The following is a 25,720-nucleotide window of genomic DNA, read 5'->3' on the forward strand; positions in this document are numbered from 1 at the left end:
GAGACCACTAAGCTTCTGTACCTGCTTCTAAACCACTATTATCACTTACCCTAAGAAGCTCTAAGTGTGGAAACAGCATCTAAATATAGAAACATAAGAACTGCCATGCTGGGTCAGACCAAGGATCCATCAAACCCAGCATCCTGTCTGTGACAGTGACCAATCCAGATCAGGATCCCAAATAGTTGATCGATTCCATACTGCCTTCACCCAGGGATAAGCAGTGACTTTCCTCAAGTCCACTTTGTTATTAACAGTTTATGGACTTTTCCTCCAGGAATCTGTCCAAACCTTTTTAAACCCAGCTATGCTAACTGTTTTAACCACATCCTCTGGTAGTGAATTCCAGATTTTAATTGTAAGTTGAGTGAAAAAGAATTTTCTCTGTGCTGTTTAGTAACTTCATAGCATGTCCCCTAGTCTTTTTAATTTTGAAAACCTTAAAACAACTGATTTGTGCTTACCCATTCCACTCCTCATTATTTTATAGATCTCTTCTCCAGGCTGAAGAGCCCTAACATCTTTAGACTTTCCTCATAGGGGAGCCGTTCCATCCCCTTTATCATTTTAGTCGCTCTTCTCTGCACTTTTTCTAACTCTGCTATATCTTTTATGAGATCTGGCGACCAGAACTGCACACAATACTCAAGCTGTGATTACACTATAGAGCAATATGTATTCTCCGTTTTATTCTCCATCCTAACATTCAGGCCGATTCAGTAAAGTCTGCGGGAGAGAGGGCGAATGCCCCCTCGCCTGTGCACGCGATGCAGAATTTAAATTAGGTCCGGCGGTAGAAACAGGCAAAAGGAGGTGCTAGGGACACTAGTGCGTCCGTAGCGCCTCCTTTTGGCCCAGAGCGGTCGGTGGCTGTCAGCGGTTTTGACAGCCGATGCTCAATTTTGCCGGCGTCGGTTCTCGAGCCTGCTGACAGCTACGGGCTCGGAAACCGGACGTCGGCAAAATTGAGCATCCGGTTTTCGACCCGACAGCCGCCGGCCAACTTCAAATTTTTTTCTTTTTTTCTTTTTACTTTTTTTACCCTTCGGGACCTCCGACTTAATATCGCTCCGTCGGAGCGCACTGTACTGTATCAGCCTGATTGTTTGGGGTTTTTTTTTACCACTGCTACACAGTGCACAGAAGATCTTAGCGTATTATCCACGCAGGTGATGGCAGGTAACAAGCTCAAGGACCATCTGGTTTATCGATTTTTTCTTTTCTACTGCGGACTCTAGTTGATCTGTGACTTTACCTTTGCTTCCCAACTGCTAAGGATCCTCCCTGCTTGTCTGATGCATTCTTGAATTCGGACACCATTTTTGCCTCTACCATTTCTACTGGAAGGCAGTAGCATGCATCTACCACTGCTTCCATGAAGAAATGCTTTCCCGGGTAAAGCCTAAACCTGTCCCTTTTCTAGCAGGGTTGAATTAGTGCACATGGACACCTGGAAATTTCTGAGTGGACCAGAACATTCATTTAGCTTTGGTCTATGCTAGTCAAGAGGCCAGGGCTTGGCCGGACATTATGCCGGCATCATGCCACCACTCTCTTTGCCCCACTTCAGCCAAAGAAAGGAAGAGCGGCTGCAGTTGGGTGGGACCCGTCCCACCACTGACTACAGAGAACCTTGCTTTGTCTCCCTCCCGCAGAAACCAGAGCAAAGGCAGCAACACAGACAGGTCAGTGCATGCTCTTCTCCCTGCCCCCCACCGGCTCAAATAGTAAGGGAAGAGCCAGGTGGAATGGGAGTGCATGGCCCACTGGGTCCTAGCATGGCTGCTCTGCCATTTCCAGTGCCTGAGGGTGGAGAAGCACCTTAAAGGGGGGAGGTAAGAATCTTAAAGGAAATGGGCGGGAACGAGGGGTCATTCGGTGAAAGTGGCAGGGAAGAGAGAAGTATTGGCATTAAAAAGTGCTGCTGCTTCTGTAATGCGCTTCCCTCCAAACACTGCTCCCCTTCCTGAATTATTTAGACCTGAGTGGTAGCTGAACATCTTTTTCATCGTTCCTCTCTTCCTCGGTCTGGTTTATGTGATGTAATGTGATGAAGAGAACATGGCCTTGAGCGTTTCTGCACAAACAAAATTCCTGCTCTGATACCATAACAATAGAAACAATACAGAGAGGTCAGAGAGCAGGAGGAAAGAATTTGGCAGCCTCTGTGCTAAAAAGCCCAAAGGGTGTGTGAGTGCCCAGTGAGAGGCAGACCCGAGCAATAGGATTTATTTCTCACTTAAAGTGAGTTGCAGTTTAAAATGTATTGAATAATACTTAAATTGAAATACTTAAACCAGTTATAACACTTTATAACCATGAGCATAACCAAAAACAATGAACAAAAAGAAAACTAGCATGCTCAGTTTGGATGGACAGATGTTGTAAAAAGTCTGATAAAGGGGTGGAACAGCTCCCCTACGAGGAAAGACTAAAGAGGTTAGGGCTGATCAGCTTGGAGAAGAGACGGCTGAGGGGGGATATGATAGAGGTCTATAAAACAATGAGTGGGGTGGAACAAGTAAATGTGACTGTTATTTACTCTTTCAGATAATACAAAAACTAGGGGATACTCCATGAAGTTATTAAGTAGAAAATTTAAACAAATCGTAGAAAATTCTTTTTCACTTAATGCACAATTAAACTATGGAAATCATTGCCAGAGGATGTGGTTAAGGCAGTTAGTGTAGCTGGGCTTAAAAAAGGTTTGGACAAGTTCCTGGAGGAGTTGTCCATAAACTTTTATTAATCAAGTAGACTAAGGAGTCAATTTTAAGACCCGCTCGTGTGCGTGATTCCCGGCTCGTGCACATGGACACGCATGTTATAAAATCTGATGGCTGCGTGCATGTGCGGGCGGCCTGCGACTTACTAGGGTGCGGGGGGGGGGGGGGTGGATTTTATAACCTACATGTGGTGGCGCAATCCCTCCCAGTCCACTCCAATTAAGGACCCCTAACCTAACCCTACCTAGCCCCTAATTTTTATTTTAATACTTACTGCTCCTCCAGAGCAGAAGTATCTTCCTCTCACCAGCCAGCTGCCAGCGCATGCTTCTCCGGGACAGCGGCTAATGGTGCTGTCCTGGCCTGCCCCCTGCCCTGCCTCTCCCCGCCCAGACCACACCCCCAGGCCTCCCCTTTCAGCAGGCCCGGCTCTTTGTCGCATAGCGGGGGTTACACGTGTGGCTGGGCCCATTGTAAAATGCGTGCGGCGTGTGCAAGGCCCGGCCATGCACATAACCCCCGAAATTTACATGCGTGGCCCTTTTAAAATCGGGCCAATAGGGAATAGCTACTGCTTATCACTTCGTGATAGCAGCATGGGATCTATTTAGGATCTTGCCAGGTACTTGTGACCTGCATTGGCTGCTGTTGGAAACAGGGTGCTGGGCTTGATGGACCCTCAGTCTAACTCAATTTGGCAATTCTTATGTTCTTATCTATCCAAGAAGGCGCTGTGCTAATGTGTTTGAGAGCCATTTTCAAACATCCCACAGCATCTAAAGTCTGCTGGAACTATGTAATTTGTAATTATGGCCCAGCAGTTTCTTGCTGTGCCAGCTCAATCAGACCTGATTTCTCCTGGGCCTGGGCTGCCATTTGTCTTCATTCATAATTTCCCTCTCAGGGACAGTCTTCAGCTGGGGCCTTCCGAAATTCTCTATTCAGGGGCCTTAAATCTGGCCAGTAGGAGCTTCTCACCTCTACCCTACCATGGACTGGGCTGCACATGGACGTGGGCTTTTGGCATGGCAGCATACAGGCCACCCTCCTCTCTTAAGTGTAAGAGTTTCCCTTGAAGTCTTTACAGCAACTCATGAAGATAGTTTCTAGACGCGGAGCCATTTAGACACATAGCATATGCACTGGTCCATTGCCATGGATCCCAGGTGATCTTTACCTCTCTGCAGCTAATAGCCTCCTGTTCTTTCCTCAGCTTTCTTGAATTTGCTCAGCGCTGTTGCCTTGAAGGCTGTTCCGTGCATCCCCCTTCTGTCCCCTACCAGTCTCCTATAGAGTCCTCTTTCTCCATGGCTAGCGTTGCACTGAAAAATGTTTGCCTCATGCAATATTTATCCCTTTAAGAAATGTGAATGTTTCCAACATTTGCCCCCCTCTCTCTCATCTCTTCTAGGGTTTACAGATGCACATCCTTTAATCTCATTGTGTACTTGCTCTCCCCACTTGTCTCTCTGATTTACTTTTTTGGATTATTTTGGTTTTTAGGAGCTGGGAACCAGACGGAGAGGAAGCTATTGGAGACTCTGCACATGGGCTCTGTGAAGTGCCTGCACAGTACACTAAAAAGTGTTCGGAAACAGCTCACAAAAACCATCCTGAGCATCGCCGCCCGGATCTACACCAAGAAAGGTGCCCTCTCTAGGACTTATGCAGGAAGAGCAGGAGGTGCTGCAGGACAGGACTGAGGAGTATTAGAGCTGGGTGTGTGAGTCACAGGGCAGGAGTGAGGTGCATTGGCAGAGCTGTGTGTCAGAACTCAATACTGGAATGGCAGGGGTGCTGCAGGGCATCGGCAGAGCAGTGTACATGAGTCTCAGTACTAGAATAGCAGAAGGTGTTGCAGGAGTGACTTCAAGGTTTTGCATCCCTGCTAGCAGATGGAGTCAGAGGAAGTTTTACTGACACTGCTTTATAATCCTGAGTGCCACCTGCAGTTCCTCAGTATTTCTCTGACTCCAGCAGATGGTAGATCATGAAAAACCTGCAGTTCTGCAGTCAGGAGACTAGTTTGGTCTTACAAGCCTTCCTCCCAGAGGTTTTTTGAGTTCTAGTGGATCCTTCCCTGTCTGGTCAAGGTGGACGAGCTGGGGGTTGGTGACCCTTTTGTACGCTCGATCCTTGGTTCCGAGGGGTGTAAATCTGGTGGTCCAGATCCCTCCCCTTCACGAGGCTGCTGAGGCAGCTGCAGGCTCAGGGTAGCATTTTTTTCTTTTGGTTTGTCCTTTTTAAATATGGCTGATTTCTTGCTTGTGCCAGCTCTGTGTTTCATCCTAGGAGGTAGGTCTCGTAAAGTTTGTTTAAAAAAAAAAAAAAAAAAGGGGGGGGGGGGGGGGGGCCTCGATCAGGAAATCTGAGTAAGTGAAAGGACGGCTATCTGCCTTTACTGTCTGAGCGGCCGGGGAATTTTTGGTGGTTTAGCCATGTTGCTGAGTCAGTGGGCTGAGGCGCATTGTAAGGTACTTTTCCCGCCGGGGATATTAGGGTGTGTGGCTCCGTTTGCCGCGCCTGCAGCACAGCTCAATGCACGCCTGAATTGTTTCGGCCTCTGCTCAGATTTTTTTTGTGTGTGTGTGTGTGTGTGTGGGGGGGGGGGGGGGGGTGAGGGAAGGGCTGTCTGAGGGCCTGGTGCCGGCGCAAAAGAGAAGGTTGTCCCTCACAGCCGTTCCCCCCTGCACGCCGGGGTTCTGCACGTGTTGAGAATCCTTTCTCCATTAGCACGGGAACGGCAGCCATTTTAAGTACTCATGTCGCCCGGGCTGTGCCGATGGAGGGTAGGGGGGGTTTCCCCCCAAGGTTTTTCCCAATTTGTTCAGATCCCAAAGAGGAGTGGGGGGGGGGGGGGGGAAGTAAATGGAGTTGATGGGCCCATTCTGCTGCTGGTGGGTCCTCTCATCCAGTGGCTGGTGCTGCCAGGCCCTTTTCTGCAGATTTTGTTTGTCTTTTGCATGAGGCCTATTTGGCTCAGCAGGAGGCAAATGCTGCAGAGCTGGGGACTCGGACCTGAATTTCTGAGGGTCTGGATGTGGGTTCCAGACCAGGATTTCCTCGGAAAAATCAGCCTTCTCTCGTTCAGCGGTTGTTGGGCTCTGGTCCAGCTGGTGATGAGTCAGATGACTCAGAGGAGGCTCCTGGGAGTCCGGAGGTTCCTCCCTCACATGATACAGCAGTCAATCTGGATGCGGTCGGCACAACTCCGGAGGATGATCCGGAGGAGATCCCAGTTTCCGATGGTGATGACCCTAAGGTGGTCCATCTGTTTCAGAAAGAGGAGTTAGGTCTGTTGATTCCTCAAGTTCTTGAGGAACTTGGAGTGAAGGTTCCGCAGGAGGACTCTGATATGCAGGGGGCTTCAGGGTCCGGCTTATCCCAGTCTTTACCCCTCACTCTCCCACAAGTAAGGATCCTCTGTGCTTATCCCAGGCCTTACCCTTCACTCTCCAACAGCTAAGGATCCTCTGTGTTTATCCCAGGCCTTACCCTTCACTCCCCAACAGCTAAGGATCCTCTGTGCTTATCCCAGGCCTTACCCTTCACTCCCCAACAGCTAAGGATCCTCTGTGCTTATCCCAGGCCTTACCCTTCACTCTCCAACAGCTAAGGATCCTCTGTGCTTATCCCAGGCCTTACCCTTCACTCTCCAACAGCTAAGGATCCTCTGTGCTTATCCCAGGCCTTACCCTTCACTCCCCAACAGCTAAGGATCCTCTGTGCTTATCCTAGGCTTTACCCCTCACTCCCTTCAGCTAAGGATCCTCTGTGCTTATCCCAGGCTTTACCCCTCACTCCCCCACAGCTAAAGATCCTCTGTGCTTATCCTAGGCTTTACCCTCACTCCCCCACAGCTAAGGATCCTCTGTTCTTATCCCAGGCTTTACCCCTCACTCTTACACAGCTAAGGATCCTCTGTGCTTATCCCAGGCTTTACCCCTCACTCTTACACAGCTAAGGATCCTCTGTTCTTATCCCAGGCTTTACCCCTCACTCTTACACAGCTAAGGATCCTCTGTGCTTATCCCAGGCTTTACCCCTCACTCCCCCACAGCTAAGGATCCTCTGTTCTTATCCCAGGCTTTACCCCTCACTCTTACACAGCTAAGGATCCTCTGTTCTTATCCCAGGCTTTACCCCTCACTCTTACACAGCTAAGGATCCTCTGTGCTTATCCCATGCTTTTTCACATAGATAAGCAGGAATGCTGTCTGGGACGTCATCCGGGCAGCCAGGTGACGGAGCTTCTCTTAGCATATAGAGTTTTGTCTGTGTGCACCTGCGTGCCCCTCCCCCCGGGGAGGATCTTTCTTATTCGAAATTCATGGAGAAGGTGGGAAACAGATTGAATGTCAAAACCAGGAAGATACCGGACCCTTGGGCAGAGGTCCCTGGCATACTAAAGATTTTCGAGGCATCATCTAAGCCCACAGCTGTGCCCTCGCATACTGTCTTGGATGAAGTGATGACCAGGGCGAAGGAGTCTCCCTTTGCTGGGCCATCCACATCCCACAAGACCGACCTCAAATTCCGCATGAGGCAATTGCCCTTCTATAACGTCGTACAGCTCCCTCATGCCTCAGTCATCGTTGAATCCACTATGCAAAGAGCAAAAAAGTCACATCTATACTCCAACACCCCTCCGGGGAAGGATTGTAAATACCTGAACGATTTTGGCAAGCAGGCCTTTCAGTCCAGCATGCTCAATGTGAAAAACCAACAACATCAATTCTATATCACTCAGTATTTATACGAGTGCCTGCATTCGCTAAAGCCTTTGCTGCAGGAAGCTTCACCATACAACCGCCTGCCCGACAAGTTCCATGACCTGGAGGAAGGCCTCCGACACTTGCTACATACCATCTACGAGGCCTTTGACACATCCGCCTGAACCAATGCCATTGCGGCCTGCCATCTAGCGTGGCTCCACATCAGTGTAATCAGAGAAGATGTGCACGAGAAGTTGGCGGACCTCCCATGACTTCCTGACAACCCTTTTGGGGACAAGTTGCACAAAACAGTGGCACAACTTGAGCAAAAGGTGGCCGTGATGTCGCTGACAACGCCCTCGGACCCTGCATCCACCAGGCGCTACTACTCTGAGTACAAGAAGCCTTACTTTCAGAGGCAGTCTTACAGGCCTTACCCTCCCTTCCACTCACAGCCTTACCCACCAACACAGACACAACCATCTCAACAGCCGCTGAACTGCTCATGCCAGCATCCCCCATGGCAGCCATGTCCTCCCCAAGACAGCAATGCAACCAAACCCAGTCAGGATTTTTAGAGAATGTGGGGCCACCTCTACCGCTGCCAGTGGGAGGGAAACTTTCTCATTTTCTCACTTCGTTGGAAGCAATCATCTCCGACCGTTGGGTACTCAAAATAATCAAGGAAGGTTACTCCCTAAACTTCAAGTCTGAACCATCTCTCCCTCACACGATATGTCTAAAGTAGGTCGACTTATTAACCAGCCAAGCCTTGAAGGACAAGGTCACCAAGCTGCTTCTCAGCGGTCCATCCGCAGAGTCCCTGCCTCCCAGTATCATTGGGGATTCTACTTCCAATACTTCCTCATTCCCAAGAAATCGGGAGGCCTGTGTCCCATCCTGGACCTCCGCTCCCTCAACAAATTCCGAACCCGGGAGAAAGTCAAGATGACTTCCCTCAAATCCATCCTGCCCTTCTTCCGTCCCAATGATTGGATGTGTTCACTCGACCTCAAGGATGTTTACTCCCATATCCCTATGCACCCTGCGTCCTGGCGATATCTATGTTTCATGGTCAATGGACACTTCTTCCAATACAGAGTGCTTCCCTTTGGCCTCTCATCAGCCCCGAGGGTCTTCACAAAGTGTCTTGTGGTAGCTGTGGCCCACCTCTGGAAAAGGAGGATCCAGCGGTTTCCTTACTTCAACAACTGGTTACTGGTAGCCCCCAATCCTCCCACCCTATGCAGCCACCTTCTGGCGACCATCCACTGCCTGGCAGCCTGGGGTTGCTCACCAATTATGAAAAATCCAACCTGCAGCCCTCCCGGACTCTGCAGTTCATTGGGGCCTGCATCAACATGGAACTGGCAAAGCGTTCCTTCCAGAGTCCAGGTCCCTCACCCTTCAGACCTTGGCACCTCACCTCTGGAGAGCCACCAGCACCTCTGCTCAACAAATCTTGACCATCTTGAGACACATGGCAGCGTCCATCTATGTAGTTCCGCTTATCCGCCTACACATGGAATGCCTCAAGAAACAAAATCTGGTCTTGCAAACTCTCTCCTCCAATACGGATCAACAACAAACTAGAAAAGGACAGTTTTACCAATACAAATGTCATTACTATAAATCTTCCTATTGAGGATGGTTTCATAGCTACAGCAATTATCGCAAGCAGTGATAGCCATGCACAAAGGAACCACAGAGCTCGATCTACAGTAAGAGGAAATAATGGACAGAACCAACAGCCGCCTCAGCAGTCACAGTCCAGTTTTTTGACTATCAACCGGACCCTCTTCCTTCCAATTGGACTCCCACAGGAGGAAGAATCAAGCAGTTTCCAGAAGCATGGGAGTCAATAACTTTGGATCAATGGGGTTTGGAGATTATTACTTACATTTCTAGAAACTACCGAAAAAAACATTACTGCAACACCATACACACGTCTCACATAAAGTCAAACAGACTTCAACAGGAAATAAATTCCCTGCTCCATTCCAGCAGATCAGAAAAGACCCACGAATCGGTATACAGAGTTAGTTTAGTGGAAAATGTCCTCCTTAGTTTGTCAGTAGTGTTTTTTACTGGACGGGACCAGTGCAAGGTGATGCATATAGGGAAAAATAACCCATGCTATAATTACACGATGTTGGGTTCCATATTAGGTGCTATAACCCAAGAAAGAGATCTAGGTGTCATAGTGGATAACACATTGAAATCGTCGGTTCAGTGTGCTGCGGCAGTCAAAAAAGCAAACAGAATGTTGGGAATTATTAGAAAAGGAATGATGAATAAAACGGAAAATGTCATAATGCCTCTGTATCGCTCCATGGTGAGACCGCACCTTGAATACTGTGTACAATTCTGGTCGCCGCATCTCAAAAAAGATATAATTGCGATGGAGAAGGTACAGAGAAGGGCTACCAAAATGATAAGGGGAATGGAACAACTCCCCTATGAGGAAAGACTAAAGAGGTTAGGACTTTTCAGCTTGGAGAAGAGACGACTGAGGGGGGATATGATAGAGGTGTTTAAAATCATGAGAGGTCTAGAACGGGTAGATGTGAATCGGTTATTTACTCTTTCGGATAGTAGAAAGACTAGGGGGCACTCCATGAAGTTAGCATGGGGCACATTTAAAACTAATCGGAGAAAGTTCTTTTTTACTCAACGCACAATTAAACTCTGGAATTTGTTGCCAGAGAATGTGGTTCGTGCAGTTAGTATAGCTGTGTTTAAAAAAGGATTGGATAAGTTCTTGGAGGAGAAGTCCATTACCTGCTATTAAGTTCACTTAGAGAATAGCCACTGCCATTAGCAATGGTAACATGGAATAGGCTTAGTTTTTGGGTACTTGCCAGGTTCTTATGGCCTGGATTGGCCACTGTTGGAAACAGGATGCTGGGCTTGATGGACCCTTGGTCTGACCCAGTATGGCATTTTCTTATGTTCTTATGTTCTTGTCAGAGGCAAATGCAGGTGGCACAGTAACCCGGGAGTTACATTTCCTATGGTTCAGATGTGCTGACAAAGCAACCTCTCTTTTAGGGCACTTCTCTGCCTTGCAGGGTAATAGCTAATAAGCTCGTTACCCTATAATTTGCATTTACATGCATTAATTCCAGTGCCAGATTTATCCTGCACTTCAGTGCCTGCTTTTTCTCACTCAAAATCAGTTAAATACCAGAAAAAGGAGGAAAAGGGATAGTGAAGTGCAGACTAGAGGCTGGGGAAAGCTCAGTGCCGAGGTGCCCAATAGCGCAGGAAATGTCTGAGAAGGGGGGCTTGGTAAGGTAAGGAGCCAGGGGGCTAATCCGGCGGTTCTCATCTGCAGGATTCCAGGTGAAGGAAAGCTTCCTGAAGAGCTTGGAGAGTTTTTATGGAGCCAAACCTGTGAACCTGGCGGGGAAGGGCGAGGAGGACCTTATCGCCATAAATAAGTGGGTCAAGGAGGTGACAGGCGGCAAAATTCCCAAATTCCTCTCACATCTTCCAGAGGACCTAGTGCTGCTGCTGCTCACCGCTGTGCACTTTAAAGGTACGTGGCCTCTGGACGTCTCACTTTCTGCCTTGCAGCGCTGTGCATGAAAGCTGCAGGTAACCAGTGACCTCCTGTAGGTGAGTGCAGGGGAAGGGCTTGTGCCTGGGCACAGTGACTACCCTGGGGGAGAGAGAGGATGTGGATCGACAGCCTTGGGGGGGGGGGGGGGGAGGGGGGTAAGATGAAAATTGATAGCCCTGAAGGTGGAAGGATGGGGAGTGATGGCCTGGGGGAGGGGGAATGCAGATTGACAGCCCTGAGGGGGGAAGGGTAAGGAAAGGAAGGATAAGGAGTGATGGTGGGGGGAATGCGGATTGACATCCTTGGAGGGGAAGAGATGGGGAAGGGAGAATGTGGGGCAATGAAGGGGGGGGGGGGGGGAATGTAGATTTACAGCCCTGGAGGGAAGGGTTTAGGAAGGGAGGAGGTGCAGTAATAGGGGAGAGTGGGAAGCAGATTTACAGCCCTGGAGGGAAGGGTTTAGGAAGGGAGGATGTGCAGTAATAGGGGAGAGTGGGAAGCAGATTTACAGCCCTGGAGGGAAGGGTTTAGGAAGGGAGGAGGTGCAGTAATAGGGGAGAGTGGGAAGCAGATTTGCAGCCCTGGGGAGGGCGGGGGGGGAGGGAGGAGGTGCAGTAATGGGGGAGAGTGGGAAGCAGATTTACAGCTCTGAAGGGAAGGATATGGAGAGGCAGGATATGGAGTGATGGGGGGAGGGGGGATATGGATTGACTGCCAGGAGGGAATGGTGTGGGGAGGTAGGATGTGGAGGGGGAGGGGGTAAGATAAGAGCTGAGTGTTATTGCTGCACTGTCTCTCTGAACCATGGACTTTTTTCTTTTTTTTTTTTAACATGGAAAGGACTTTGGAGGAATAAGTTTGATCCCAGTTTCACCACACAGGACAAGTTCCACGTGAGTGAGCAGGAGGTGGTTACAGTAGAGATGATGAAAGCTCCTAAGTACCCCCTCAGCTGGTTCACCCTGCCTAATCTGGAAGCTCAGGTAAGGGAAGGGCAAGCGTTCCTCTGCCCAGCTCCAGCCTTACAGTTCAACATTTAACATCCCCAGCTTAGGGCAGGTTGGCTTCCATCCGGTTGGGCTCTCTCTGACCTCTTTCCCCTGCGTCAGAATTAGTGAGGACCTGCGCTCTTCTCCATACTGCCAGGGGTGAAGGCCAGAGCCCACCTGGGTTGCATTGGTCAGGGCCCCGATGATGATGCAAACCTGATGGTCCTATCCTGATTCTGTCTTTTTTTTTACTTAGGATATGGGGCTGTTCAGCCACTATTTCTATAACTCTCCTTATCTGGAAGGCTAGAACAGTCAGGAGATTTCTTTTTGTTTGGGAAGTGTGTCACTGTCCAATTAGTGAATACTTGTGTAAAGCAAGAAAAACTATCCTGCCCTTCTAACTGTGAATCATACAAGACCAGGAGAGATTGCACACAGAGCATCTATCTCTGTGGGGTCAATCACAGTTACAGAGACAAACACACGACATCTCTCTGTGAGGTCAGTCACAGTGAAAGAGACAAACACAAGGCATCTCTCTGTGAGGTCAGTCACAGTGGCAGAGACAAACACACGGCATCTCTCTGTGGGGTCAGTCATAGTTACAGAGAGAAACACACAGCATCTCTCTGTGAGGTCAATCACAGTGGCAGAGACAAACACACGGCATCTCTCTGTGGGGTCAGTCATAGTTACAGAGACAAACACACGACATCTCTCTGTGAGGTCAGTCACAGTGAAAGAGACAAACACACAGCATCTCTTTGTGGGGTTAGTCACAGTGGCAGAGACAAAGAAACGGCATCTCTCTGTGGGGTCAGTCATTGTAGAAGAGACAAACACAAGGCATCTCTCTGTGGGGGCAGTCACAGTGACAGTGACAAACAAGAGGCATCTCTCTGTGAGGTCAGTCACAGTGGCAGAGACAAACACACAGCATCTCTCTGTGGGGTCAGTCACAGTGGCAGAGACAAACACATGGCATCTCTCTGTGGGGTCAGTCACAGTGGAAGAGACAAACACACGGCATCTCTCTGTGGGGTCAGTCACAGTGGCAGAGACAAACACACGGCATCTCTCTGTGGGGTCAGTCACAGTGGCAGAGACAAACACACGGCATCTCTCTGTGAGGTCAGTCACAGTGGAAGAAACAAACACACGGCATGTCTCTGTGGGGTCAGTCACAGTGGCAGAGACAAACACACGGCATCTCTCTGTGGGGTCAGTCACAGTGGAAGAGACAAACACACGGCATCTCTCTGTGTGGTCAGTCACAGTGGAAGAGACAAACACACAGCATCTCTCTGTGGGGTCGGTCACAGTGACAGAGACAAGCACACGGCATCTCTCTGTGGGGTCAGTCACAGTGACAGAGACAAACACACGGCATCTCTCTGTGGGGTCAGTCATAGTTACAGAGAGAAACACACAGCATCTCTCTGTGAGGTCAATCACAGTTACAGAGACAAACACACGACATCTCTCTGTGAGGTCAGTCACAGTGAAAGAGACAAACACACAGCATCTCTTTGTGGGGTTAGTCACAGTGGCAGAGACAAAGAAACAGCATCTCTCTGTGGGGTCAGTCATTGTGGAAGAGACAAACACAAGGCATCTCTCTGTGGGGGCAGTCACAGTGACAGTGACAAACAAGAGGCATCTCTCTGTGAGGTCAGTCACAGTGGCAGAGACAAACACACGGCATCTCTCTGTGGGGTCAGTCACAGTGGCAGAGACAAACACACGGCATCTCTCTGTGAGGTCAGTCACAGTGGCAGAGACAAACACACGGCATCTCTCTGTGGGGTCAGTCACAGTGGAAGAGACAAACACACGGCATCTCTCTGTAGGGTCAGTCACAGTGGAAGAGACAAACACACGGCATCTCTCTGTGGGGTCAGTCACAGTGGAAGAGACAAACACACGGCATCTCTCTGTGGGGTCAGTCACAGTGGCAGAGACAAACACATGGCATCTCTCTGTGAGGTCAGTCACAGTGGCAGAGACAAACACATGGCATCTCTCTGTGGGGTCAGTCACAGTAGAAGAGACAAACACACGGCATCTCTCTGTGGGGTCAGTCACAGTTACAGAGAGAAACACACGGCATCTCTATGTGGGGTCAGTCACAGTGGCAGAGACAAACACACGGCATCTCTCTGTGAGGTCAGTCACAGTGGCAGAGACAAACACACGGCATGTCTCTGTGGGGTCAGTCAAAGTGGTAGAGACAAACACACGGCATCTCTCTGTGGGGTCAGTCACAGTGGAAGAGAGAAACACACGGCATCTCTCTGTGGGGTCAGTCACAGTGGAAGAGACAAACACACGGCATCTCTCTGTGTGGTCAGTCACAGTGGAAGAGACAAACACACGGCATCTCTCTGTGGGGTCGGTCACAGTGACAGAGACAAACACACGGCATCTCTCTGTGGGGTCGGTCACAGTGACAGAGACAAACACACGGCATCTCTCTGTGGGGTCGGTCACAGTGACAGAGACAAACACACGGCATCTCTCTGTGGGGTCGGTCACAGTTACAGAGAGAAACACACGGCATCTCTCTGTGAGGTCAGTCACAGTTACAGAGACAAACACACGACATCTCTCTGTGTGGTCAGTCACAGTGGAAGAGACAAACACACGGCATCTCTCTGAGGTCAGTCACAGTGGCAGAGACAAACACATGGCATCTCTCTGTGAGGTCAGTCACAGTGGAAGAGACAAACACACGGCATCTCTCTGTGAGGTCAGTCACAGTGGCAGAGACAAACACAGTGCATCTCTCTGTGGGGTCAGTCACTCTGGCAGAGACAAACACACGGCATCTCTTTGTGGGGTCAGTCACAGTGACAGAGACAAACACACGGCATCTCTCTGTGGGGTCAGTCACAGTGGAAGAGACAAACACACGGCATCTCTCTGTAGGGTCAGTCACAGTGGAAGAGACAAACACACGGCATCTCTCTGTGAGGTCAGTCACAGTGGCAGAGACAAACACAGTGCATCTCCCTGTGGGGTCAGTCACAGTGGCAGAGACAAACACACAGCATCTCTCTGTGGGGTCAGTCACAGTGGCAGAGACAAACACAAGGCATCTCTCTGTGGGGTCAGTCACAGTGGCACAGACAAACACACGGCATCTCTCTGTGGGGTCAGTCAAAATGGTAGAGACAAACACACGGCATCTCTCTGTGGGGTCAGTCACAGAGACAGAGAGACACACAAGGCATCTCTCTGTATTGTCAATCACAGAGGCAGAGAAACACACAAGGCATCTCTCTATGGTGTCAGTCACAGAGACAGAGAGACACACAAGGTATCTCTCTGTGGTGTCAGTCACAGAGACAGAGAGACACACACATGGCATCTCTCTATGCTGTCAGTTACAGTGGTGGATATACACTGGATGTCTTTCTGGGTTCTGTCACTGGGACACACAGCGGGGACAGTCACAGAGACAGACACACACATGGCATCTCTCTGTGGGGTCAGTTACAGTTGTGCACATGCACTGGATGTCTCCCTGGGGTCTGTCACTGGGACATAAGCAATGGTGACAGAGCATCTCTCTGTGGGATCAGTCACAGAGACAGAGACACACACATGGCATCGCTCTGTGGTGTCAGTCACAGTCGTGCACATGCACTGGATGTCTCCCTGGGGTCAGTCACTGGGACACACATTGGGGGTGTCTGAGCTTCTCTCTGTGGGATCAGTCACAGTGGTGCACGCTTTGAAATTATATGGACTTATTTTTTCAGCGCTTTTCCTTGGTGTTTCTATAAGAGCAATTTTTTGTAATTGGATTCTGAGAGGATTCAGTTTACATTTAAGCTTTGTGCTCTGCTGGAATGCACTGAAATCATGTACAAACACTGTTGTGTTTTGGCAGGAAGACTTTTGAGTTAAGCCAATGCTCAGTTTCTGAGCCCAGTTCATTAGCGCTTTGGGAATGACTGGCGCTCAGGATTTGTGCATAAGAACTGCACTTTCGCTTATCTCCAGGGACTCGGAAATCTTACTTCAGTGGTTTGGTTCTGGTCTGAGCAGACTGAATAGACATTTTGAGTAGATATTGGTTTTAAATTCAGAGAAAAATTCACATAAAATATTAAAAAAAAAAAAAATTAAAGATATGACATGTTTACATTAAAAATTGTTTTATTAAAATCTGATTTTTCAATAAATAGATAATTAGGAAGTGGTGGTTTTTGGGCACTGATTATAGGGGCTTCTATGCTCCCTGTGAGTGATCGCATGTATACTTAGTGTCTGATATCAGCCACCGCTGCCTTTTTATACCAACGTGAACAGCGCGCTGCTGGTGGTAAGGCTTGAATTTGGCATGCTTGCTGTCTGCCCTGTCCTCCTGTGCTCTGCTCCAGCCTTTGTCCTTATTGCTTTGTTTCCAGGTTGCCAGATTCCCCTTCAAAGGAAACCTCAGTTTTGTCGTCGTCGTGCCCAACAAATTTGAGTGGGATTTCTTCAGTGTGCTCCAAAGCCTCAACCAGACAGATCTCTTCTTCCGCTTTCCCAAAGCGTCATCCACCCTGGTGAAAGTGCCCAAGTTAGTGCTGGATTATCAGCTGGAGCTCAACGCTGTGCTCACCAGGATGGGTAAGCACAGGAGTGCTGCAGGGGCCTGCGCTAGGGCCAGCACTGTGTATCCCAGTGTTTGTGGCAGGGGTGCCAGCCAGGCTGAAGAGCACGGGCCGCAGTTCTTTGCATGAGTGTCCAGCCACTGCTTCTGTTATTAGGCCAGCAAATTATCCAGATTTACTCACATACACATCTAGCTACCCAGAGATCCCCCTTCCTTTGCCTCCACCCCACTCTTCTGCAAGTCCTCGTGCAGTGGCTTAAACACATCTGCTACCGGCACAGCTACGCCTCATTCTGCTCTCCCAGTCACATAATAGCACTGGCATGATAATTTTAGGGCGGTAGCCAAAGCAATACTGATCCTGTGCTCCTGTTTCAGGCCTGGGAGAGCTGTTTACCCACCCGGACCTCAGCAGGATCTCCAATGAGTCGTTGCTTGTGTCCAGCATCCAGCATCAGACCACATTAGAACTGAACGAAGATGGGGTGGAGGCCTCAGCTGTCACGGGAGTGGTCATGTACCGCTCAGTGTCCACCTTCAGCCTCAACCAGCCTTTCATCTTCTTCCTCCTCGATGACACGACACGTCTCCCACTGTACCTAGGCAAAGTCCGAAACCCAAACCCCAGTTCTTCTACAAAAAGGAACGAGCAGAAGGACTCCCCACATCTAAACCACTTCATGAAAAGTTTGGACCCAAAATAACCAGAATGTGTCCCTAGTGTCCCAGCTCTCTGCAGCGACCACCACCCCGAGTCCCAGCTCTCTGCAGCGACCACCACCCCGAGTCCCAGCTCTCTGCAGCGACCACCACCCTGAGTCTCAGCTCTCTGCAGCGACCACCACCCCGAGTCCCAGCTCTCTGCAGCGCCCACCACCCCGAGTCCCAGCTCTCTGCAGCGCCCACCTCCCCGAGCCCCAGCTCTCTGCAGCGCCCACCTCCCCGAGCCCCAGCTCTCTGCAGCGCCCACCACCCCGAGTCCCAGCTCTCTGCAGCGATCACCTTAGTGTCTCAGCTCTCTGCAGCGACCACCTCCCTAAGTCCCAGCTCTCTGCAGCGCCCACCACCCCGAGTCCCAGCTCTCTGCAGCGCCCACCACCCTGAGTCCCAGCTCTCTGCAGCGCCCACCACCCTGAGTCCCAGCTCTCTGCAGCGCCCACCTCCCTGAGTCCCAGCTCTCTGCAGCGCCCACCACCCCGAGTCCCAGCTCTCTGCAGCGACCACCACCCTGAGTCCCAGCTCTCTGCAGCGCCCACCACCCCGAGTCCCAGCTCTCTGCAGCGCCCACCTCCCTGAGTCCCAGCTCTCTGCAGAGACCACCACCCTGAGTCCCAGCTCTCTGCAGAGACCACCACCCCGAGTCCCAGCTCTCTGCAGCGCCCACCACCCCGAGTCCCAGCTCTCTGCAGCGACCACCACCCTGAGTCTCAGCTCTCTGCAGCGCCCACCACCCCGAGTCCCAGCTCTCTGCAGCGCCCACCACCCCGAGTCCCAGCTCTCTGCAGCGCCCACCTCCCTGAGTCCCAGCTCTCTGCAGCGCCCACCTCCCCGAGCCCCAGCTCTCTGCAGCGCCCACCTCCCCGAGCCCCAGCTCTCTGCAGCGCCCACCACCCCGAGTCCCAGCTCTCTGCAGCGATCACCTTAGTGTCTCAGCTCTCTGCAGCGACCACCTCCCTAAGTCCCAGCTCTCTGCAGCGCCCACCACCCCGAGTCCCAGCTCTCTGCAGCGCCCACCTCCCTGAGTCCCAGCTCTCTGCAGCGCCCACCACCCTGAGTCCCAGCTCTCTGCAGCGCCCACCTCCCTGAGTCCCAGCTCTCTGCAGCGCCCACCACCCCGAGTCCCAGCTCTCTGCAGCGACCACCACCCTGAGTCCCAGCTCTCTGCAGCGCCCACCACCCCGAGTCCCAGCTCTCTGCAGCGCCCACCTCCCTGAGTCCCAGCTCTCTGCAGAGACCACCACCCTGAGTCCCAGCTCTCTGCAGAGACCACCACCCCGAGTCCCAGCTCTCTGCAGCGCCCACCACCCCGAGTCCCAGCCCTCTGCAGCGACCACCTCCCTGAGTCCCAGCTCTCTGCAGCGCCCACCACCCCAAGTCCCAGCTCTCTGCAGCGCCCACCACCCCGAGTCCCAGCTCTCTGCAGCGCCCACCTCCCTGAGTCCCAGCTCTCTGCAGCGCCCACCACCCTGAGTCCCAGCTCTCTGCAGAGACCACCACCCCGAGTCCCAGCTCTCTGCAGCGCCCACCACCCCGAGTCCCAGCCCTCTGCAGCGACCACCTCCCCGAGTCCCAGCTCTCTGCAGCGCCCACCTCCCCGAGTCCCAGCTCTCTGCAGAGACCACCACCCCGAGACCCAGCTCTCTGCAGCGCCCACCACCCCGAGTCCCAGCTCTCTGCAGCACCCACCACCCTGAGTCCCAGCTCTCTGCAGCGCCCACCACCCCGAGTCCCAGCTCTCTGCAGCGATCACCTTAGTGTCTCAGCTCTCTGCAGCGACCACCTCCCTGAGTCCCAGCTCTCTGCAGCGCCCACCTCCCTGAGTCCCAGCTCTCTGCAGCGCCCACCACCCCGAGTCCCAGCTCTCTTCAGCGACCACCACCCTGAGTCCCAACTCTCTGCAGCGCCCACCACCCCGAGTCCCAGCTCTCTGCAGCGCCCACCTCCCTGAGTCCCAGCTCTCTGCAGAGACCACCACCCCGAGTCCCAGCTCTCTGCAGCGCCCACCACCCTGAGTCCCAGCTCTCTGCAGCGACCACCACCCTGAGTCCCAGCTCTCTGCAGAGACCACCACCCCGAGTCCCAGCTCTCTGCAGCGCCCACCACCCCGAGTCCCAGCCCTCTGCAGCGACCACCTCCCTGAGTCCCAGCTCTCTGCAGCGCCCACCTCCCCGAGTCCCAGCTCTCTGCAGCGCCCACCACCCTGAGTCCCAGCTCTCTGCAGCGCCCACCACCCCGAGTCCCAGCTCTCTGCAGCGACCACCACCCTGAGTCCCAGCTCTCTGCAGAGACCACCACCCCGAGTCTCAGCTCTCTGCAGTGACCACCACCCCGAGTCCCAGCTCTCTGCAGCGATCACCTTAGTGTCTCAGCTCTCTGCAGCGACCACCTCCCTGAGTCCCAGCTCTCTGCAGCGCCCACCACCCTGAGTCCCAGCTCTCTGCAGCGACCACCTCCCTGAGTCCCAGCTCTCTGCAGAGACCACCACCCTGAGTCCCAGCTCTCTGCAGAGACCACCACCCCGAGTCCCAGCTCTCTGCAGCGATCACCTTAGTGTCTCAGCTCTCTGCAGCGACCACCTCCCTAAGTCCCAGCTCTCTGCAGCGCCCACCACCCTGAGTCCCAGCTCTCTGCAGCGCCCACCACCCCCGCGTCCCAGCTCTCTGCAGCGCCCACCACCCCGAGTCCCAGCTCTCTGCAGCGCCCACCACCCCCGCATCCCAGCTCTCTGCAGCGCCCACCACCCCCGCGTCCCAACTCTCTGCAGCGACCACCACCCCGAGTCCCAGCTCTCTGCAGCGACCACCACCCCGAGTCCCAGCCCTCTGCAGCCACAGCTCTCTGCAGAGATCACCTTAGTGTCTCAGCTCTCTGCAGGTACCACCTCCCTAAGTCCCAGCTCTCTGCAGAGACCACCCTGAGTCCCAGCTCTCTGCTGAGAGCTCCCTAGTGTCCCAGTTCTATACAGAGATCACCACACTGGGTCTTACCTCTTGGTGTAGTGTCTCCAAATGGATTTATTTTGTGCACACCATGAGAAGAATGAACCTCACTTGTAGGCAGGGTACAATCTCAAATTTACTGCTAGTGCTTTCTCAATACTTGCAATGTGCCAAAAAGAGCTTCCTACTCTCTATAGAGATCTTGCTATTGTCCCAGCTCTCTGCAGATAACATCCTGAGTCTCAACTCTCCTCAAAGACCACTCTACCATCCCATCTTTCTTTTGATTCTCCTCTCTGTACTTTCCCCTCTCAGCAGAGTGCCCTGTGCTCTCTTCTCACAATAGAGACCGCCCTTCATATTGAAGCATTGATGGGTACTCGAGATATTTATACAGAGAAGCTCTCCGTGTATGTTACACCACTCAGTAGAAACTGACCCTTTGCCTGTGTATTTTTATTGTCTAGAGAACGGTTTATTTTATTCTTTAACCTACAAATCTACTTTGATGTGTTTTATTTCCTGGATAATGGCAGAAAGCAGTTACTTGCAGAAGCCGTGCGCTAGACGAGTGTTCATTCTACACTAAGCAGACAATTTAGAGGAAAGACAGCCGTGCCTAAACATCCCACAGAAAGCTCACGTCCTTGCCATCTTAGCCCCCCCAAATGAAAGTCAAGGTTGATGGAGCCCAAAGAGATGTGGCAGCCCAGGACCGAGTCCCTGCTCTCTGTAGGTTCAGATCAGCTGAGTTCTCCCATTGGCTCCTTGCACACCTGCTGTCTTTCCCCCGTTTTGCCTCCCTTCTCTGGGTCCTCTCTCTGCTCTGCTCTCATCCCCCTTATGTTCTGTCCTGCTGCCCTCTGCTTTAATACAAAATGACTGTTGTAGCTTTGATGTTTGCTTGATATCTGTATTATTACAACTTTTTCAGTAATTTCACAGTTGCTGAATAAAACAGTAGAGCTGAATAGGTTCCATGGTTTTCTTCACCACATTTCCATATTTCTGTCTCTGTGGACAGCACAAGCCATTCTCCTGCTGCCTGCAGCCTTGCAGCTGTCTTCACGTCTTCTCTCTCCTTCTCTGCACACATCCAAGACGCTGCAAATGCTTTTTCTTTCTCTTGAACATTGCCAAAATCAGTCCCTTTCTTTCAGAGCACCCTACCAGAGCCCTGGTCCACTCTTTCATCTCCTTCTGCTTAGATAACTGCAACCTGCTCCGCACAAGTCTCCCGGCGAGCCATCGCTCTCCTCTGCAAACTCTCCTCAATGCAGCTGTGCGACTTCTCTTCCTCCAGGGTATGAGCACGTAACCTCTCTTCTCCCCGGCTGCCTCCAGCTCAAGCTCCCCTTACTCAACCCTAGGCACATTCTCTCTAGGTCTATAGCAGGGGCTCAGCTCAGGTGGAGCATTAAGCAGTGAAGCAGGGGAAGACTTAACTGAGCGACAGGTCCGGCCCACAGATATCTTGGCTGCCACAGCCTTGGGCCATAGTTTGTCCGCCTCTGCTGTAGCTCTTTGCAATCTTTGGGGCCGATGCAATATCGTGCGCTCAGCTGGCGCACAGGTTAGCCCGTGATTGGACGTGCGTTTTGGACACGCTAAGCTAACACCCGATGCCAAAAGGGGATTAGTGCAATCAAAACACACGTCCAAACATGCACATAGCTAATAGCGCTCGTCACACGTAGATGCCATGTAGATGAGGCTATTAGCTATTACTCCTGATGCAAAAGATCACCGTGCGCTGGTGTTGAGTTGTGACCCGCATCAAGGGCTCAGAACAAAGGAAGAACTTACTGCTTTTCTGTGGTTCCCCCTGCTTAGTATCATCCCACAGGAAGCAGCATGGAAAAAAATAAATCTTGACGGTCAGGTTAGGAAAACGGATGCTTGGTTTATGAGTGGCCGTAGTGTGCGCGGGTTAGGAAAATGGACGCTTGTTAATTGAGCATCTGTTTTCTTAACCTGCACACAGCCACATCTCCTGGGCACCTGATGAGACGGACGCGCTAAGGACGCACAATTTATTCCTAGCGCGGCCTTTTTTAACCTGGCAGCTCATTTGCCTATCGCATTGGGCGCCCAGGAGAGGGGGACGTGCATGCGTTGGAGAAACGTGCGCCCAGTTTGCATGCACATTTTTTCGCACCTGATATTGCATCGGTCTGTCTGTTCAGCAGGGAACTTCTTCATTGCCAATTCACAGTTTTCATCCTTTCCACCGAGCTGCACCATCCTGAGGTGGGCGGATCCAGTCCTGCTGTTCTGCCTTGTTGCTTGCATGCAGCTGTAATTCTGATTCTCCCCACATGCAATGGGGCCCTGGAGTGAGCTGAAAGCCTTTGCTGAGGGGGCTCTGGTTATGTTCAAACCCCACCTCTTGCTGAGGCTGTTTTTAAATGTTTACCCTGGCTCACCCTGCTCACGCCCTTCTTGATTTCACCCCATTTTCTATAATAAATGACTTTCTGAAACCTCTGATTTGTCCTGCCTGCATCTTATTTTTTTAACTACTTTCCTCCATTTTGCTGTGAGCCAAGGTTTGGGATCCCTGGCAGTATGAGCAGACACTCACAAGTCCCTGGGGCAGTTTCCCTTGTTTTAACCCCTTCTCCAAACCTCATCTGGTCATGGCAATGACCGTCCTTCGGCTGGGGACCATGCACCAGGACTCTTCCTGGATCCCCGAGTCTTGGGCCCTGAATCATGCCGAGCGATGAGGATGGCTTCTTATCCCTCGCCTCTCTCTCTCTCTCCCCCTGGGGGATGTGAACGCCACCTCTGCAGCATTTGTCTGTGTGTTGTGACTAGACTGTAAGCTCCAGGGAGCAGGCACTGTCTCTTCTGTGTATCTATAGGGTGGGATGTAAATAAGCAGTGGGACCAGGCTGTCTCTTTTCAGTTTGTGATTGTTAGTGTCAGATGACAAGAGGTGAAGCAGTTTATACCAGCAGCTTATTCCTTCCTTCCTAATCATAGGCAGAAGAAAGGCCTCCAGCCCCCAGCACTGCCGCAGCTTGTCATTAACGCTTAATTAAAGAGCTCCAGAAAGGAAAATGATGATATTTAATCTCCCTGTTCTTTGCAAATTACAGCTTTTGGTGGGTTTAAATCCTCTGGTTGGGGGATAGCTAAGCTTCTCCTTTTCCTGTCCCAGCTGGAGAATCTCTAAAGATACATTTAAGTTTGTTTCCAGTCTCAGGACTCGCTGCTCCAGTTTGTACCATTGCTACAGCACTCAACCTAAGCGCATGACTTGAAGTAGTTATGGGGGTGACTTTTTCATATTTCAAAGGGTGATTCTTGCGTGTGACCATCACACGCAAGGAGGAGTATGTCTCACAGACAAAACAAGAATATAGGACCTGTCGGGGTGGCAGGACAAGGAGTGGATATAGGAAATAAGGTAAATCCTGTTCAGTCCTCAAATGCTCAATAAAGAGAGTTTCAGCCTTCAAAGTCCAAGCTGAGTAAATGTATCACAGTGGAGATTCAATTCAATTCAGGCCCCGACACGGCCGTGTTTCGCTGAGGGAGGGACCCACAACAGTTTCTGGAAACAAAATGTAAATAATTAGGCAATGAATAGGAACACACGTTGTATGGCTGGAGGACGGTACAGAAATTAACCAAAAGAATACTATATGTTAACAGGACTAAATAATGTATTACTTACTAGAAAAGCCATATTACTTAAAAATGAAGATTATATAAAGATATAAACAAAATAGGATCTTCACAAAATCTAGGAACATTGATTAACAGTATATTTTATTTATTTATTTATTTATTTAAGGTTTTTATATACCGGCAATCATGAGGACATATCTTGCTGGTTTACATGAAACGGGGTGCATTAAATACATCAAACTAAAACTGTGGTGATCGAAGGAAACAGTTACAATTAACAAGGGTCACAGAACTTGGAGAAGAAGGAAGAGATAGGAAAGAATAACTGGTTAGACAAAATACAAATTAAATTAATTAAATACTATGTACAAATGGTATTGTTAATGGTTGAATGTTTTGGGGAGTCCTTGGATTGAGTCCTTGGATTGTGTCATTAGATTGTGTCTGGGAAAGCTTGCTTGAATAACCAAGTATAGGAATAACCAAGTATAGGAATAACCAAGTATAGGAAAACTAAATTAATACAAAATCAGGTTAATTAACACAGCTGATGAATATTAAAGAAGGTTTAGAAAGTTACTGGTTTAAAAACTGCCATATTGATGGCATATACATATTAGTATCATATAAATAAAGGCTGCAGAAAACTCCAGAATAGCAATTGACTTAATGCACAGATAGGGTTAAATTATTAAGAATTTAGGATAAACCTCAACTGAAAATATAATAACTTCTGGAGATGCTCCTGCACCATTTCCTGCAGCACCTCCTGCTGGGAGAGGCTGGGAGTGCAGAAGCTGTGGACTCCCTCCATATCCAGGACTCCTGCACCATTCCCTACAGCACCTCGTGCTGGGAAAACTGGGACTGCAGGAGCTCTGAGCTGCTCCAGAAAGAACTCGGAATTTTGGGTTGCAGGTGAAAGGAGGTGAGAGAAGCCTATTCAAAGAAATTAGTAGAAACTTGTTTGTTTTTTAAATCACGGCCAGATATAACTTTGCCACCTTATCACCATACCTGGGTTCTTTTGATTTCCAGATGCCCTGAGATTGTTGTGGATTAGCAGGGGAGAGGAGAGGAATTATTGCTCACAGTCTTCTCATCTTTTCTCATATATACACACATGCTGAATCACAGAACATGCTCTCTCTCTCTCACACATACAGACATGCTCTCACACACATAGACATACACAAAGACAGACATGCTCTCTCTCACACAGATATACTCTCACACGTAGACATGCTCTCACACACACACACAGAATGCTCTCTCATACACACAGAGACAGATATGTTCACATACACACACAGCCATGCTCTCACACATATACATACACAGAATGCTCTCTCACACACACACACAGACAGATATGCTCACATTCACACACAGACATGCTAAGTTCCTCCCCCTCCCTATCAGACCCATTCACTTCCATCAGAAGCAGAGGTTCAGCAGGCAGCCTCTTCTTTTTGAGGCTGTGGGGGCTGATGCAGCACTGTTTCCTGTGTCTGCGGTGGGGGGAGGGACAGTATGCTGTTGGTCCTCCTGTTCTCCAACACCAGGCAGGTCCAGGGCCGTTGCTTCCTCTTCCTGCCACAGTGTGGAGGACATGCTGTTCTTTCCTCTAGCCATGACTGCATGGCCTCTCCTTTTTCCTGCCTGCATAGACCCACCACTTCCTTTTCTGGGCTGCGTGGGTGGGAAGGAGAGACCATACTGTCACCGCCCCTAGGTCAGGGGTGAGCAAACATTTTGAGCCACAGCACCCCCTTCCATCCATACAATTTGTTGGGCCCTCCACCCATCAAAGTTAGG

The 25,720-nt window shown here is 50.6% G+C and overlaps 1 protein-coding gene across 1 annotated transcript in view; it reads left to right on the forward strand.

Moving 5' to 3' along the window:
* Positions 1 to 22,750, forward strand: part of SERPINF2 (serpin family F member 2) — a 31,174-nt gene extending 8,424 nt beyond the window's left edge. Inside the window, exons 5-9 of the mRNA XM_029612403.1 lie at positions 4,230 to 4,373; positions 10,779 to 10,982; positions 11,847 to 11,989; positions 16,414 to 16,618; positions 16,983 to 22,750. Coding sequence (XP_029468263.1) covers positions 4,230 to 4,373; positions 10,779 to 10,982; positions 11,847 to 11,989; positions 16,414 to 16,618; positions 16,983 to 17,308 — 1,022 coding nt within the window. The 3' untranslated portion in view covers positions 17,309 to 22,750. The remainder of the gene's footprint in view (positions 1 to 4,229; positions 4,374 to 10,778; positions 10,983 to 11,846; positions 11,990 to 16,413; positions 16,619 to 16,982) is intronic.
* Positions 22,751 to 25,720: the final 2,970 nt, after the last annotated feature.

The sequence above is a fragment of the Rhinatrema bivittatum genome, chromosome 8 (genome assembly GCF_901001135.1).
Source record: "Rhinatrema bivittatum chromosome 8, aRhiBiv1.1, whole genome shotgun sequence".
NCBI lineage: Eukaryota > Metazoa > Chordata > Amphibia > Gymnophiona > Rhinatrematidae > Rhinatrema > Rhinatrema bivittatum.